Genomic DNA, 13,548 nt, shown 5'->3' with positions numbered 1-13,548 from the left:
TACTCCCTCCCCCATCCACACCATGCAAACTCCCTCCCCTCCATTCCTTCTTCCCAATATGTATAAACAATCACTGCTCCCAACTCCCAACCACAATCCACTCATCACCTGTCTGACATCCAAACGAAGGCGCAAGCGCAACTTCTCCAAAGACTCGCTCGGGCTCCTCATCTGTTTCCCACTCTGCGTCGATATCGAGGTGGATGTTGTCGGTTAGTTTTTCGGGGGAGTGGCTGGAAGTTGGGGGGGTGCCTGGAACCTTGTCATCTGTAGCTTGAGGTTGTTTGACACTCCCGTTTGCTACTGGGGCGCTGGATTGTAGATTTGGAGGTTTGGCGATGGAGATTTCGTCCTCTGGGGTGAGGTTAGGAGGTGAGTTCTTGAGCTGGGGGGATGCTTGGGCGAGGGTTTGTTCAGCTGCTGGGCTTGGGCTTGGGCTGCGAGGTTGGGGATGTGTGGGTTCGTCTTTTTGGATGGCTTGGGGTGCCATGCTAGATGGGAGACTTTCAAGATTGGTGGACGCAGCTGAAGGTTGAGGAATCTTCTTTTTCGCGTCGATTTCTCCGGGTCGTGGAATCTCGACCTTCTTAGCCATTGATTGGGGTTGTGTGCTTTCGTGCTCTTTTTCTGCACTGTCGTTCTGTTCGACGATAGGGCCTTCAACTGAAGAGGCAAGAGTCGCAGCCGGGATAACTTCGACGTTATCCATCTCAGATTGGAGCTTCGATTCCTGCTTTACTTCACCTTTGCTCTGTGTCTCATTCTTTCCTTCCTCTATGCACAATACCCCACGAATCCCCTCTCTCCTCAATCTCTCATTTCTCTCCCTCGCTCTCACCAACTCCAAAACTCTCCTACTCGCCGGAAAACTACTCGTCACCTTTTCAAAATGATCGATTTCTTCCTGTCCCAATCCTAACTCCTGCATGCGTCTGTGAATCTCAGGATGCGTAGCTGCTTCTTCATGACGACGTCTGCGCGCGGAAGTTTTGCATTCCATGCAGCCGCGTTCGAGAACGTAGCGAGATACTTGCACGAGTTCGTCTTCGTGGTTGGGATAGTTTTCACAATCGGTTTGAGAGGTGTAGGGGAGGAGGGCTTGGGGACAGGGGGTCCGATGGAAGATGTGGGGAGTGTTTAGGGAGGGGTGGTGCGGACAGTTGTATTCTGGGTTTGGTTAGTGAGGGGTGGTAGGAAAGGGGAAAGATGGCTAGGGTTAAAATGAGGAGATGGGTGAGGAGATGAGTGAGGAGATAAATTACCTTGAACCACGTATATACATCGCTCTGTATTCTGCGTCTGTTTGGGATTAGACGGTTTTGGAGCGATGATTTTGTGTTGACCACCCAGGGTTCGGGGAAATGTGAATTTGGCTGTTTGTGATGACATCATTATTTCTAGATGTTGAATTCAAAGACAGAATTCGTTGTTGAAAGGGACGTAAAATCTTGTGGATAGTACTCGAGAAATCTGTATTATGTCGATGTCGATGATGTGTTGAGAATGTGTTGTAGAGATCTGAATGTATGATGTAAAGTTTACTTGTAATGTTATTGCAAAGAAGCTGTGTTCATTTTATGTTTATATGCAGCATGTCTCTGTTCTAGAAGCCGTAGCTTGAGATGACTTGGGAATGTCGTACTGATACTGAATCATATGTACGGTATGCTTACAGAGTTATGGACGTATTGATAGCCGTACATTTCTTTTAAGATCCATTCATATCATACTGAGAAACTGGTAGATTCGCTAATGGGATTTTGTTATACGGTTTATTTATATGCTGAAGAAATATAGTATTAGTTGAAATCCCACTCTCCTGAAGAGGATATTGTGTGGACAGTCTATACAATTATGCAAAAGGAGTACATCTCAAAATTTGTAGAGGTCTAATTTGTTGCTGAATACATGTAATCAAGAACATCGTCTTATTTGATAATAACTACTGCATTCTATCGAAGTCATCTACAGTCAAATACTATATTGTGCTCAATATGCATACTCGCTAAAATCAACCATTGGTAATGTATTCCTCGGCACTAGGAGCGACATACTTGCGCCTTAGATGAAAGAAGATTATGCATAGTTGCTCAGTATGTCATGTACTATACACTCGTTCATCTTTTGGTCAGTCTGCTATTTATCTCTGTCTTTACCACACTACATTTACACATCCGCAAGTGACTTTATGAAAAATAGTCGAGGTGGAATGAATGGTGCCGACATGTCACTCTGCTGTTAAATCGAATCGGAAAAGGAAATGTCTGCATTTACATTTACGTCGACATCGTTTCGTGTATCTATATATCGCATTTAGAAAAACAACTCATGGATTATCATAAACCGAATATCAATGAAAATGAAACCTAGCAAAAAGATCTAGAATATACAATCTCATCCTACATATCCAATTCAAGTAAAATGATCTCTGAAATCACCAAGAACCCAAAAGACCTCATATGATACCCAATCCCAACTTCCATCCCCTGAAACCCATCTAATCTTCATTTATAACCTCTTAAACCTCCCCCATAAATCCTCCCAGCATTTCCTTCCCTTTTCCCTGCCACATCTCAAACTCGAATTGAAAATTCCACACGTATCCCCATAATATCCACCTCCCTCTTCAATAACAATAGAAACCCGTTTCCTCTCCCCAATCATTGGTCTTTTTTGCGTGGGAATTGCACGTTGATGTTCATATGTCATCATCTGTTTTCCTTTTCCATCGTTGCTGCCACGGCGATACATATCCGGGGAACTTTGAGTTTTCTTTAACGAAAAAGGAGGGGTTGATGGCATCTGTGCATTATTATCGCTTCCCAATTCCTTCCCCAGATCATTCGCCAATCCATTATCTGTATTCGGTATTAAATCCATCCCTGGCAAATCGTCTCTATCTCTCCTCTGCATCTCCACCTCCAACTCATTCCCCCTTTCTTCATTTTTTAACCGAATCTCTCCGCTCGAGCCCTTCTCCTTCATCAATTTCCCACCCCTCACACAAACCTCACATTTCTCACCCCCATTCCCCAAAATCTCATACCGATACCCCTGACTCGAACAACAGCCTCCGAATCTCGCAACACAATTCTCGGTATGAATAATATTCGTCGGATGAGTAAACGGTTGCACGAAATGGGAACAGGCGTGTGTTGTAAGGAGATATATACATTTTTTGCGATGAATCTGGATCTGAGTTTGAATGGGGAGATGTGATGTCGAGTGGGATTGAGATGGGAGTAGGGGATGTGGAGATAAGGATGAGGAACGAGGTTTGAATGGTGGTGGAGATGGAATGGACATTTTGTTTGGGATGGCGATGGCTTGTTTGTCTGTTTGTTTGGATATTGTGAAGTGTGTCGATGGGAGATTTGGTATACACGAATAAAGGCGTAGTTCGGTTTTAAAATGCTAATTGCATGGAAGATTACGTTGCATTTCTATAGGAGATGTGAAGACATAGTAGAAGATAGAAGGAAGAAAAGTGTGATTAATATCTCTAAGCTTGTGAATAGGTCTGAGAGGATGATTTCTGCAGACCCGTGAATGGATTTGGGATGGAAAGTTTCCTCCATTTCTGTAACTTTTTGGAATACATGTTACAAGTTATCGAATGATCAGATTTTTGACTTCTGAATCAACAAAAAAGGATTGTTTGATTTGTCATTCATAAATAAATTTTATGAGATTTGTGAATGGTAAAAGTTGCGATGATATTGCAAGACGTGAAGTAGTCCAGATGTTAACGACGACTTGCTTGTATAAGTGAATAAAGTATTAAACAAAAATTCAAACCAGATAGCTTTAATAAGATATATAGATCCCGATTTCTTTGAGAATAATCACACAATATCCCAGCTTTCCTCTCCACCATCCCTTCTACAACCTACTCCAGAATCCGCAATACCCAACTAAACCCCATCAAACTCCCCCTCCAGCCCATTTCTCAATCTGAATTCTGCATACGACCCAAATGCGTACTGGCCAAATGATCCATCAACTGAAACTCATTTACTCTTCCCCTCCCCCCATCATTACCCAGCACCCCCTCCCCCACCTCTCCAAACCCCCCATCCCCTGGCCTCCTAAAATCAAAACAAAACATCATCCTCGCCATCATAATCCCCGTCTCCATATACGCCATCCTCTTCCCCAGACATCCCCTCGGCCCCAAACTAAACAGTGCAAATGCCATTTTCATCTCTTCAATTTTTTCCTGTAGGTTATCTTCCGATACCATCCAGCGCTCAGGTTGAAATTCAAACGAATTGGGAAAATAGTCTTCATTATGCTGCACAGCATAGACTGCACATCCGATATCGTAGCCTGCAGGGATAAATTCTCTATCGATGGTGATACCTCCAGGACGAACTTCCCTTCAGAGTGCAGAGCCGAGTGGTGAACTCATACGGAGCGCTTCTTCAATACAAGCGCGTAGATATTTGAGAGAGGTGATTTTCGGACCGCTGTGAATTTCAGAGGGGGAGGAGAAGGTAGATCGAATTTCTGTGGTAACTTTTTCATAACATTTTGGGTATCGAGAGAGGTAGAAGAGCAGCGCGGAGAGAGTTGTCGAGGATGTATCAGAGCCTCTCTGTGTGAGTAGATAAACTATCTGGCTATTCTAGAAATGTAAAAATATACCTACCAGCTGCAAGTAAAAATCCACTCTCAGTAAATAATTCCGAAACTGTCATCGTTTCAATATCTTCATGCTTACCGTTATTCGAATACTGTGCATCGAAAATGAAAGAAAATAAATCGCTCTTTGCATTCTTATCTTCCTTCAATCTATCTGCAACCAATTTACTCACCGTAGAGTGATATTTCACAACCACCGTATGGACTTTCCGGTTGAAAAATCTTTCGATTCTGATTTTTGAAAAGCTTGAAATTGGAGTAAAACTCCCCCTCTTGTTAATATTCCAGCAATCGTCCCAGAAAGAAAATGGTTCTCAGAAGATGTTTGTAGGTTGAATGATTGTCCAAACCCAAATTCTTCCACAACGTCTAGGATATGTGCTTGAAGCTAATACCCATATTGATAGGTATCGACCATTTATCTTGACTTTTGCGTTTGATAGGTGCGCTCGCTAGATTTTGTATTAAGAGATAATTGTGCTAATCCTTGTTGGCTCAAAAGCTAGCAGAGATGGAATAGAGAAGCCTTTTGAAATAACCCTTCTCTTGTGTTTATGGACTGAGAAATTCACTGCATTGTGGACACTATGTACACCTGGTGTGGTGACTAGAGTAGCGTATCGTTTCGATTTTTGAACATTTTTTGATGCATAAATTTCTGAATATCATGAATTAGAAAACAATCATTCATGACCTGAACGGGAAGTACCTTGAAGAGCTTCGGCTGAATTGAAAACCAGTTTATTAGGGCCCAAGCGAACTACACTTCCTGAAAAGATCTCTGCAGCTGCTAAGGTTGATTTAACCGATCTTCTCACCATGTTTATCATGAGCTTCCAATGTTCTAATATGAAGACTTCCTCTCAAACTATGATAAGCAGAATACAAATCTGTAATCTTTGCCCATCTCGGACCGGGATACTTTGCCAATGGATGGAAAGTGATACGATAAATCCCAGTGAGAAAGAGCTATGAAAATCGTTAGCTATTTAGAAACAGGAACTGTTTGGGTAATAATAACCTTGAGAAAGAATGTAGAGAGGATAACTGGTAAAATTACAAGATAGGAAGAGATGTCTGCAAAGGACTCGAATTTTGACATTTCTTCGCTAAACCTTATACGCAATCCCATGATTGTAATTCTAGAAGTTGCTGAAGTTGTTACAGAGATCTGGTCACTATAATCATCTCATAGAGGTAATTTTGCCATGTGAACGATTGTCATCCAACATTTGGAATTAAATACTGGACACATAGCAGAAAGCTTTTAGTATCGAAGAGTAAGTCCATCAGCAGATTAGCAGGACTAGTCCAATGAAGTATCTTATTGTATGTTGTCTACCCCATAAAAGTTTTCTGGGTAAGAGCTCATATTTTCTAGAAGCAAAAAAGAAAAAGCCAACAGTTGGTGATGATACAAACCGATACTTCCTATGAAATACTAATATTCATTGGCACAACTAGTGAGCATATCATCTCAGTATGATAATATAATATCAGAAACTCGTAATTTCAGCCCAAAAAGGGAAAAAATTTCAAGCCGTCACCTAAGTCGTACGTCATATATCCATCAAACGACTTACATTCAACAACATTTCTTCAAAGCATTTTATCCCTCCCCCATATTCATGACCAATACTGTATGGCTTGCAGTAACAACAGACGGCCAACTTCCGCCTATCATTCCCATATCCAACTAAAAAGGTGACACGGCATACAAGATCAGAAAATTCACCACGAGTCCCAACTCGGTTGTACGCACTCCATAACCGATCATCAAAATGTACCTAATGTAAAACAACGTAGAATCATCCAAACTCATTATATACAACATCAAATCGACCCTGTTAATCCTCACCCACTACAAATGGTGAATCCCATTTTCACACCCCATTAATCATTCATTACCCATTATTATTTCCCGTAGCCACACCCCAGAAATACGCACACCACGAACCCAAGACCAACACTACCAAAGCCCCAATACAACACTTTGAAATCTTACGATTTCTGAGTCCATTCTCATTATGGAATTTTTCCTTGCGCTCATTAATCAAGTCACCATTAGCGATTCTCTGTTTGCGCGTCCATTGCAACATGCGGAAATCAACGCAATAATATGCGAGTCCAATCATGATGAGTGCCATGAATGCCGATGCTGCGGAAAGAGCAACATAGAGAATCGTGACGTTGTCGTAGGAATTATCATCTGCGTCTTGGATTACTCCGGCGACGATACCGACGATGATGCTCATGCTGTTTTTTTGGTTAATAAAGAATGGTGATTGAGAGAAAGGGAACTTACGCGTTGTTCATGGTGACTTTGAGAGCGTATGCGGATCCGAAAACTCCTTGATGCCACATTGATGTTCTGATACTATCGATGATCAAAGTTGGACCGAAACAGTATGCAAAAGCGTAAATGCCGAATGCAGCATCTGTACCCTTGATTGAAGGAGCCCAGTTTACAATGGACATTGATATTAGACAAGCAAAACCAGTGACGGCAACTGAAAAGTGTTAGCAGAAGACTTATACGAAGAGAGAATTAGTTTACTTACAGAGAGTAACTCTGTTTCCCCATACATCAACAAATATTCCAATTAGAGGAACAAAGAAAAATCCTGAAAATGTCAGTCTTATTTTACTAGATTTTTCAATGTTACAGGATACTTACCACCATATTGAATAGCTGATGTGTACCATCCGGCTTGTATAGATGATACACCCAATCTTTGCTCAGCCATTTCTGTAGCATTACTAGTAAAGAGACCAGCAGTCGAAGTTTCAAACAATGAAAATGCCAAAATGACCCAGAATGTCCAAGGTAATTCAAGAACTTTGCGTAATTCAAATCTCTTGTTACCTTCTGTAAGTTTCTCGCCAGTAGCTGGATCAGATGTAGAAGGAAACTTTTTATTGGCGAAGCGTGTAAAGATGTAGAAGCCGAGAGTCATCAAATTACAGAAAACATTCATGGCTACGGAAACCCAATAGACATTTGCAAAGTTTCCTGTGTTCTTTGAGATGATGTTTGCAGATGATTTACCAACAAATGCACCGATTTTGCCGATTCCCAACTCAAGCGCAAGTGTCGAAGCGAATCCATGATTGGGAGCGAACCATGAAGAGAAAACTTTGTATTGTGCAACTTGAGTAGCAATATCTCCAAAAGCTTGAACAATTGTACCGCCAATCATGAATTGATAGTTTCTGGTCTGAGCAGCTCCGGCAATGAGAATAGATCCAATTGTGAAGATGATGTTGCCATAGAAGATTGCGCCTAGAGATAGTGAGTAAACGGAGAAGAATCGAAGATTTATAAATCTTACCTGCTCCTCCTATTCTATCCGTAACAAGACCACTAACCATCATTAAAGCTGTTACCATAAAATCTTGACTGGCACTCAATAAAGCATATTGCTTATTATCAATCTTCATCTCCTTCTTGATTGTTGATTTCATTGCACCTGTAATTCCTGAACTCCAATGCGAACCAAAACCAATCATCGACACTAGGATGACTGAAGCCAGCTTCCATTGCCAAGGTATATCATTCCCATTGGATTGTCCATCATTATTGGCGATATCCGATCGATGTTCCTCATTATCGCTTGAAGAAACCGCTGACACAAAGGCTTCATCTTTCTCCTTAGTATCGTGTTCCACTGATGGCGTACCCGATGTCGAATAGACGGTCTCAACTATCTGATTATTAGACATAGCCGAAGTTTATCCTCGAAATTCGAGGTAAGGCTGAAAAGATAGGGAATGAGTAGTTCGTGAAGTAGATCAATGTAAAATCGAAAAACATCCTCATTTTTGAGTATATCTGGTCTTCTTTATAGGGTTTCAATACAACTGTTCTTGATATTCTATGACCAACGTGAATACGACTTCGGCCCACTAAACGTTGATGATCTGATACGAATTATCGTTGGGAAAATTGCAAGTTGGGAAGAATTCCCGCAATGTCTGCTTGGCACATCAGAATTTTTATCAGATGGTTCGGAATCGTTCGAACAACAAGGATCTATATCTGATAAGAAGTCTTAGCCCGAGAATGGAGCATTATTTGAACATATTTCCCCGATAACGTGGTTTCCCCACTTGGAGCGGTGTTCAATGAAATCACCGAAAGAGAAATAATCTCGGTACCGAACAAGTTGAAATAGAATATGAGAATCGTTCAAGTACGGAGTACGTAGCTGAGCGGCGGCTCGCAGATTGAATTTTTGAATACTTAGCTAGTCAAGTCTCTGGAACGGTTTGTGAAATTCTCGATATTGTGTAGAGTCCCTCTTTCCATAAGCTAGTACCCTGTCTCGAACCTGCCAACTCAGCTGAAATCTAGCTATGACCTTGCAAGCGACAAGAAATCAAAGAAAGTGATAGCAAGAAATATCACGTGGAAAACACATGATGAGAACCACAGATTGTATTGCTCAAAAAGTAATGGGAGCACCAGAACAACCACATTTCATGTCATTTAACCATAAAAGGTTGCATAAATTGCCACCCGCAGGTCTTGGAAGTATCTCAATAAACTTTGAAGTATCCCGGTTGCAGCCGCACAAACACACCATCTGGATCATATTTCTTTGAGATCTCGACCAATCTATCATGATTCTCTTTCCCGTAGCTCGGAAATACATCTTGTTGAAACGCAGCGTAATTTTGGTACAAAAATCTATGCCAAAGGTTTCGCTCCTTGGCCAAAGTAGTGGATCGTGCAATACAATTCTCTGCAAACGCTATAATTCGTTTATCATCTGTGATGTCGGTCCATTGAATGGCAATATTGATTACTAGAGTTGTCAGACGACGGTGAGATTAGACATGGTACTGTACGGAAACTTCCGAATTATTTACTCACGAATCAAAGGACCATCTTCTTTGGTTATACCTAGAGCATTCCCACCATTCTTGCTAAAGTGCGAGATCATTGGTTCGGAGATCGGTTGAAAGACCAGCGCAGGCAATAAATTTGTAGCATTTCTGATGTTTTGAAGTCCCTGATCAAATATCTTGGATATTTCATTTATTAAACTGGCATCATTCAATATGGTCAATGTCCAATATGATTCCCTAAGTCCAGAAGGTTGCGATTCTTCTGTTTCATTGATCAAAGATGTAAGGGTCGCAATTCTCAAGTCAGCAGATAAAGCAGGTATCTCAGTAAAATTTTCGAAAATAGGAGGGTTGATGACTGGTTTCCCATAGTCCAATGTGAAACTGACGAGGGATGATTCTATCAGAGGTACGTAGACATATACCAGAAAAACTGCAGCAAATGGATCAGAAGCATGATTGATATTGAGGTTGACCAATGCCTCAATCGCATTGGATAGTTCTGTTGCATTTGAAGTTGTCGTTCCGCCCCACATATCACCCTGCTCGAACGAAGCCAGATCAAATCTTGTGACAATGCCAAAATTATTTCCACCTCCTCTCAAAGCCCAATACAAATCTGGGTACGATACTCGATTAACATCGCGAATGGAGCCATTGGCAAGAACAACCTAATGAACGATGAGTTTACAGATGCGAAAACATGAGACGAGTCGTACTTGGTAGTTATTAACATTATCGCAAGCGAATCCATACCGTCCAGAATGAAAAGATATTCCACCCCCGAGTGTTAGACCCCCAACTCCGATTCCGACTACTCTACCACCTATAACTCCAATTTTTTCTGCGTCCATTATCGGATAAAGATTGGACCATAGTGTACCTGCTCCAACGGAAACTTCTGTTTTGTCGCTCGAGATATTGATTTGGTCAAGATTGCTTAAATCTATCACGACAGCATTCTCAATATTTGATGCACCTGAGAAACATGCGTGCCCACCACTCTTGACGGCAAATTGGCAACCTTGAGACTCGAGTACTTGTATGGTAGTAGAGATATCTTCCGCAGATATCGGCGTCACTCGACATTCAGGTTGCAATTCAGCTTGTTGCAGCGACCAATATAATTGCTCAGATTCATATATAACACTACCAGGAAATGATACCCGGCCTTTGAGAATTCGAGAAAGAAATTGACACTGAAGAGTTAAGTATGATCAATTATTCTTTCTATGATAGACTTACAGCGGTGTAGCATTTTGAAATTGAATGTGATTGCCCAAAGTACTCGCTTCTTAGGTCGAAGCCAAAACAACAAGATATCCATAATATAAAGGTAAAAAGAGATAATGATGAGAACATTTTGACAAGTTGATGAGAGCTTAGAGTTTCGATAATCTAAGAGGAAGAGAAGATATAGAAAGTCCGAAGTGGCTTGATGCTAACACTAGTACATTATTGGAAGGTAGTGCAGCATGGTGAACAGTAAGACAAGAGTGTCTTGACCTATGACCGAAAGGTAGATACCCTGTGGCATGAGAAAATAGATTGATTTCAGCCTGGATCAATATTAGTGGTTTACTTCGTTGATCAATCCTGCGAGAAGCGTGCCATTTGTTAGCATATGGTTAACCATCGCTCACACTTACAATTTTCCATTTATCCTTATCTTCATCCTAGAAGACTCGATAATGGATAAAGAGTGTACCAAGCATTTGGTCGGCGTTCATTGGTGAGAGTCCTCGATGTTCTTTGGCAGCAAGATGACATCTTCCCGCTCCATTCTATTTTACCCCACACTTTACCTTTAGTGTCTACCTGTCTACCTTAATGCACACGTTATATACATTGCATCCGATCCGAAATCGTCTCACGAAAAACCCGAAGACCGAAACCTAATCGGTTGTTTACTGTCTGTCAACTTTGTGTTTGGACTCGACGGTGCTCAATAATTGTCGACTTGTATTTGAAGATCGAATTTGAAGATTGGAAGTGCTTCAATGCTGTATCTGCATATTTGTATTCGGACATTCAAAGCATACTGGGTACGACTGTCGAATCCGAATTGTGGTATTCATGTTTGGTTTTCAGCTTTGATTCCCAGCAGTGAGATATCGAGTGCCACGTAAATCTCGATAAGCTTGTTTGTGTAAAATTATTTTGGGGTGTAATTTCGGATCGTATAGTTATGGAAAGACTGTCTCACTCCTGGGGTATATCTATATGGATCAATGAATTCGACTTCACTGCTAATATTGTTAATCCATTCACTACGTCTCTTTCTAACTGAGCCATAGTGATGATCTGATAGCCACACTCATCACCGCCTCATCCGTAATATCTGTGACCAGTCTTCGAGTTCTATGTGCATCTGAGTCCTTCACAGTGAGGCTAATGCACGCCGAGAAAGAACACCATCTTCCCCTCACTGATAGGATTTATTTGAACTCAATATGGAAGTCTTACCTGACCATGACTAGGTAATATTGCTCCATGGCAATCGTGCTTTTGGCTGGATTGGTCGACCGTCGCGTTCATGGTTTGATTGAAGTAATCTGGAAAGGAGCAAGACGGGGTAGTATATTTCTCTTTATACCACTTGAGACGTGAGAATAGAATTTTCTTCCGAGAGGACCTTTACCAAATGATTAGGAAATTTCTACAACAATATCCATCCACTTGGAAGTAGGGGAGAAAAAAAAGGTGTATGATTTTTGAGACTTGAAATGAGGGTTGTGTTTGTATGCAGCCACCAACACACACATTAATTATTCAGAAATAGATGTAAAAGTAGTGACAGAGACTCCAACAGTCTAAACGGAAAACTCAAATTTACGACAGATAGCAAAGGACGATATGCCTTTATGGGTCCCACTCTATGAACCTTCATCTTGTATAGCTTTATCAAACTCCCAGCCACCAAACCCAACAGTCGGATTTGTACCAAAAATGGTTAGGAATATATATAACCTTCCTCTAGCAAATCCACTTGGATGAGGTTTAAACAAGTAGAAGAGTGGAGAGCCTCGGTCGCGGATATAGACCATTGAGTTGTAATCATATATAAATCCACACCGAGGACCTCGGCGTAGACATGCAACAAAACGGTTTCAAATACTTCCAATCCGGCGATAGTGAAGCCACGTCGAAAGACAAGGAAGTGAGAGATGCAACAGAAAATAAAAACCAGTAGAGAGCTTTGTCGTGATGAACATGCCAACAAATGTGATGTGCTGCGTGCTAAGCCCTGAGTAAGAACAAGGGTTTGATTGCTCCCAAAATCATCTGCGCCGCCAACACCCACTGCTATGATCGAAAGGCTAGACCGAGCGAGTTGAGACTCAGGTCGTATTGATGATGTTGATGGAAATTGTTGGATCCAATCTTTGAATTGCTGAAAAGAAGGAGAAATTGATTTCTGTACAGCCGCCAGCTTCACAATGACTGTAAGGACCCACGTTCATTATTCTGGAACTGTTGTGCTTGACTTGATCCTTTCCTTCGTATGCGCCGACATATTATCGATGTTGTCTATCTTTTTGCAGGAAAGACCACATTGCGATCCAAGAGTGGATGAGTTGATGATCTACGTTACTAATTCTGGAAGCATTGGATAAGTTCACAAATTGATGTGATTGACGGCGGTTCATGACTGTGATGACGAAGAGAGTTTACTAGGACAGGCCCAGTCTTTACTCGAGAACGGTGTCTGACAGCTCGAGACAGCTAGACAGACTAGACCCGGAACACTCATCAAAATTGTTTTACCTCAGCCTGAACCATTTCCCCGCAAGTAAAAAGAATAAACATCCAATTATATCTTTGATTTTGGTCCAGGTATTTGATTAATCGCTGCACAATGCACGTCGTAAGTACGAGTAGATGTCGAGGATGATGGATGAGGGTGATAGATGAGGGTGATAAATGAGGATGAGGATGAGGATGAGATGAGGATGAGATACACGAGATACACGAGATACAGTCGTAGCCGCAGTCATCTTCATCAAAGTCATACTCACACCCATACCCACACCCACACCCATACCCATTCCC

At 41.5% G+C, this 13,548-nt stretch overlaps 5 protein-coding genes across 5 annotated transcripts; all 5 read right to left on the bottom strand.

Moving 5' to 3' along the window:
* Positions 1 to 70: 70 nt before the first annotated feature.
* EAF02_007051 (uncharacterized protein) lies at positions 71 to 1,392 on the bottom strand (the record flags this gene model as incomplete). The annotated part of the gene is made up of 2 exons (XM_038903099.1): positions 71 to 1,167; positions 1,263 to 1,392. The coding sequence occupies 2 exons, from the start codon at positions 1,390 to 1,392 to the stop codon at positions 71 to 73; spliced, it is 1,227 nt and encodes a 408-aa protein (XP_038757420.1).
* A 1,116-nt stretch (positions 1,393 to 2,508) lies between these two features.
* Positions 2,509 to 3,306, bottom strand: EAF02_007050 (uncharacterized protein; the record flags this gene model as incomplete). The annotated part of the gene is made up of 1 exon (XM_038903098.1): positions 2,509 to 3,306. The coding sequence occupies one exon, from the start codon at positions 3,304 to 3,306 to the stop codon at positions 2,509 to 2,511; it is 798 nt and encodes a 265-aa protein (XP_038757419.1).
* A 643-nt stretch (positions 3,307 to 3,949) lies between these two features.
* Positions 3,950 to 5,043, bottom strand: EAF02_007049 (uncharacterized protein; the record flags this gene model as incomplete). The annotated part of the gene is made up of 4 exons (XM_038903097.1): positions 3,950 to 4,374; positions 4,414 to 4,614; positions 4,652 to 4,957; positions 5,040 to 5,043. The coding sequence occupies 4 exons, from the start codon at positions 5,041 to 5,043 to the stop codon at positions 3,950 to 3,952; spliced, it is 936 nt and encodes a 311-aa protein (XP_038757418.1).
* Positions 5,044 to 6,548: 1,505 nt separating this feature from the next.
* Positions 6,549 to 8,367, bottom strand: EAF02_007048 (uncharacterized protein; the record flags this gene model as incomplete). Its single annotated transcript, XM_038903096.1, has 5 exons — positions 6,549 to 6,900; positions 6,950 to 7,154; positions 7,206 to 7,268; positions 7,322 to 7,927; positions 7,977 to 8,367. The coding sequence occupies 5 exons, from the start codon at positions 8,365 to 8,367 to the stop codon at positions 6,549 to 6,551; spliced, it is 1,617 nt and encodes a 538-aa protein (XP_038757417.1).
* An 816-nt stretch (positions 8,368 to 9,183) lies between these two features.
* On the bottom strand, positions 9,184 to 11,073 carry EAF02_007047 (uncharacterized protein; the record flags this gene model as incomplete). Its single annotated transcript, XM_038903095.1, has 4 exons — positions 10,741 to 11,073; positions 10,215 to 10,694; positions 9,521 to 10,166; positions 9,184 to 9,452 (listed from the first exon to the last, which is right to left on the bottom strand). Exons 1-4 carry the CDS (start codon positions 10,855 to 10,857, stop codon positions 9,184 to 9,186), a joined length of 1,512 nt encoding a protein of 503 aa, XP_038757416.1. The 5' UTR covers positions 10,858 to 11,073.
* Between the last annotated feature and the right edge of the window lie 2,475 nt (positions 11,074 to 13,548).

This window comes from Botrytis sinoallii (genome assembly GCF_014898435.1).
Source record: "Botrytis sinoallii strain Bc 23 chromosome Unknown BSIN_011, whole genome shotgun sequence".
Taxonomy (NCBI): Eukaryota; Fungi; Ascomycota; class Leotiomycetes; order Helotiales; family Sclerotiniaceae; genus Botrytis; species Botrytis sinoallii.
The sequence above is the reverse complement of the archived record's forward strand: the minus strand, read 5'-3'. Positions and strand labels throughout refer to the sequence as shown.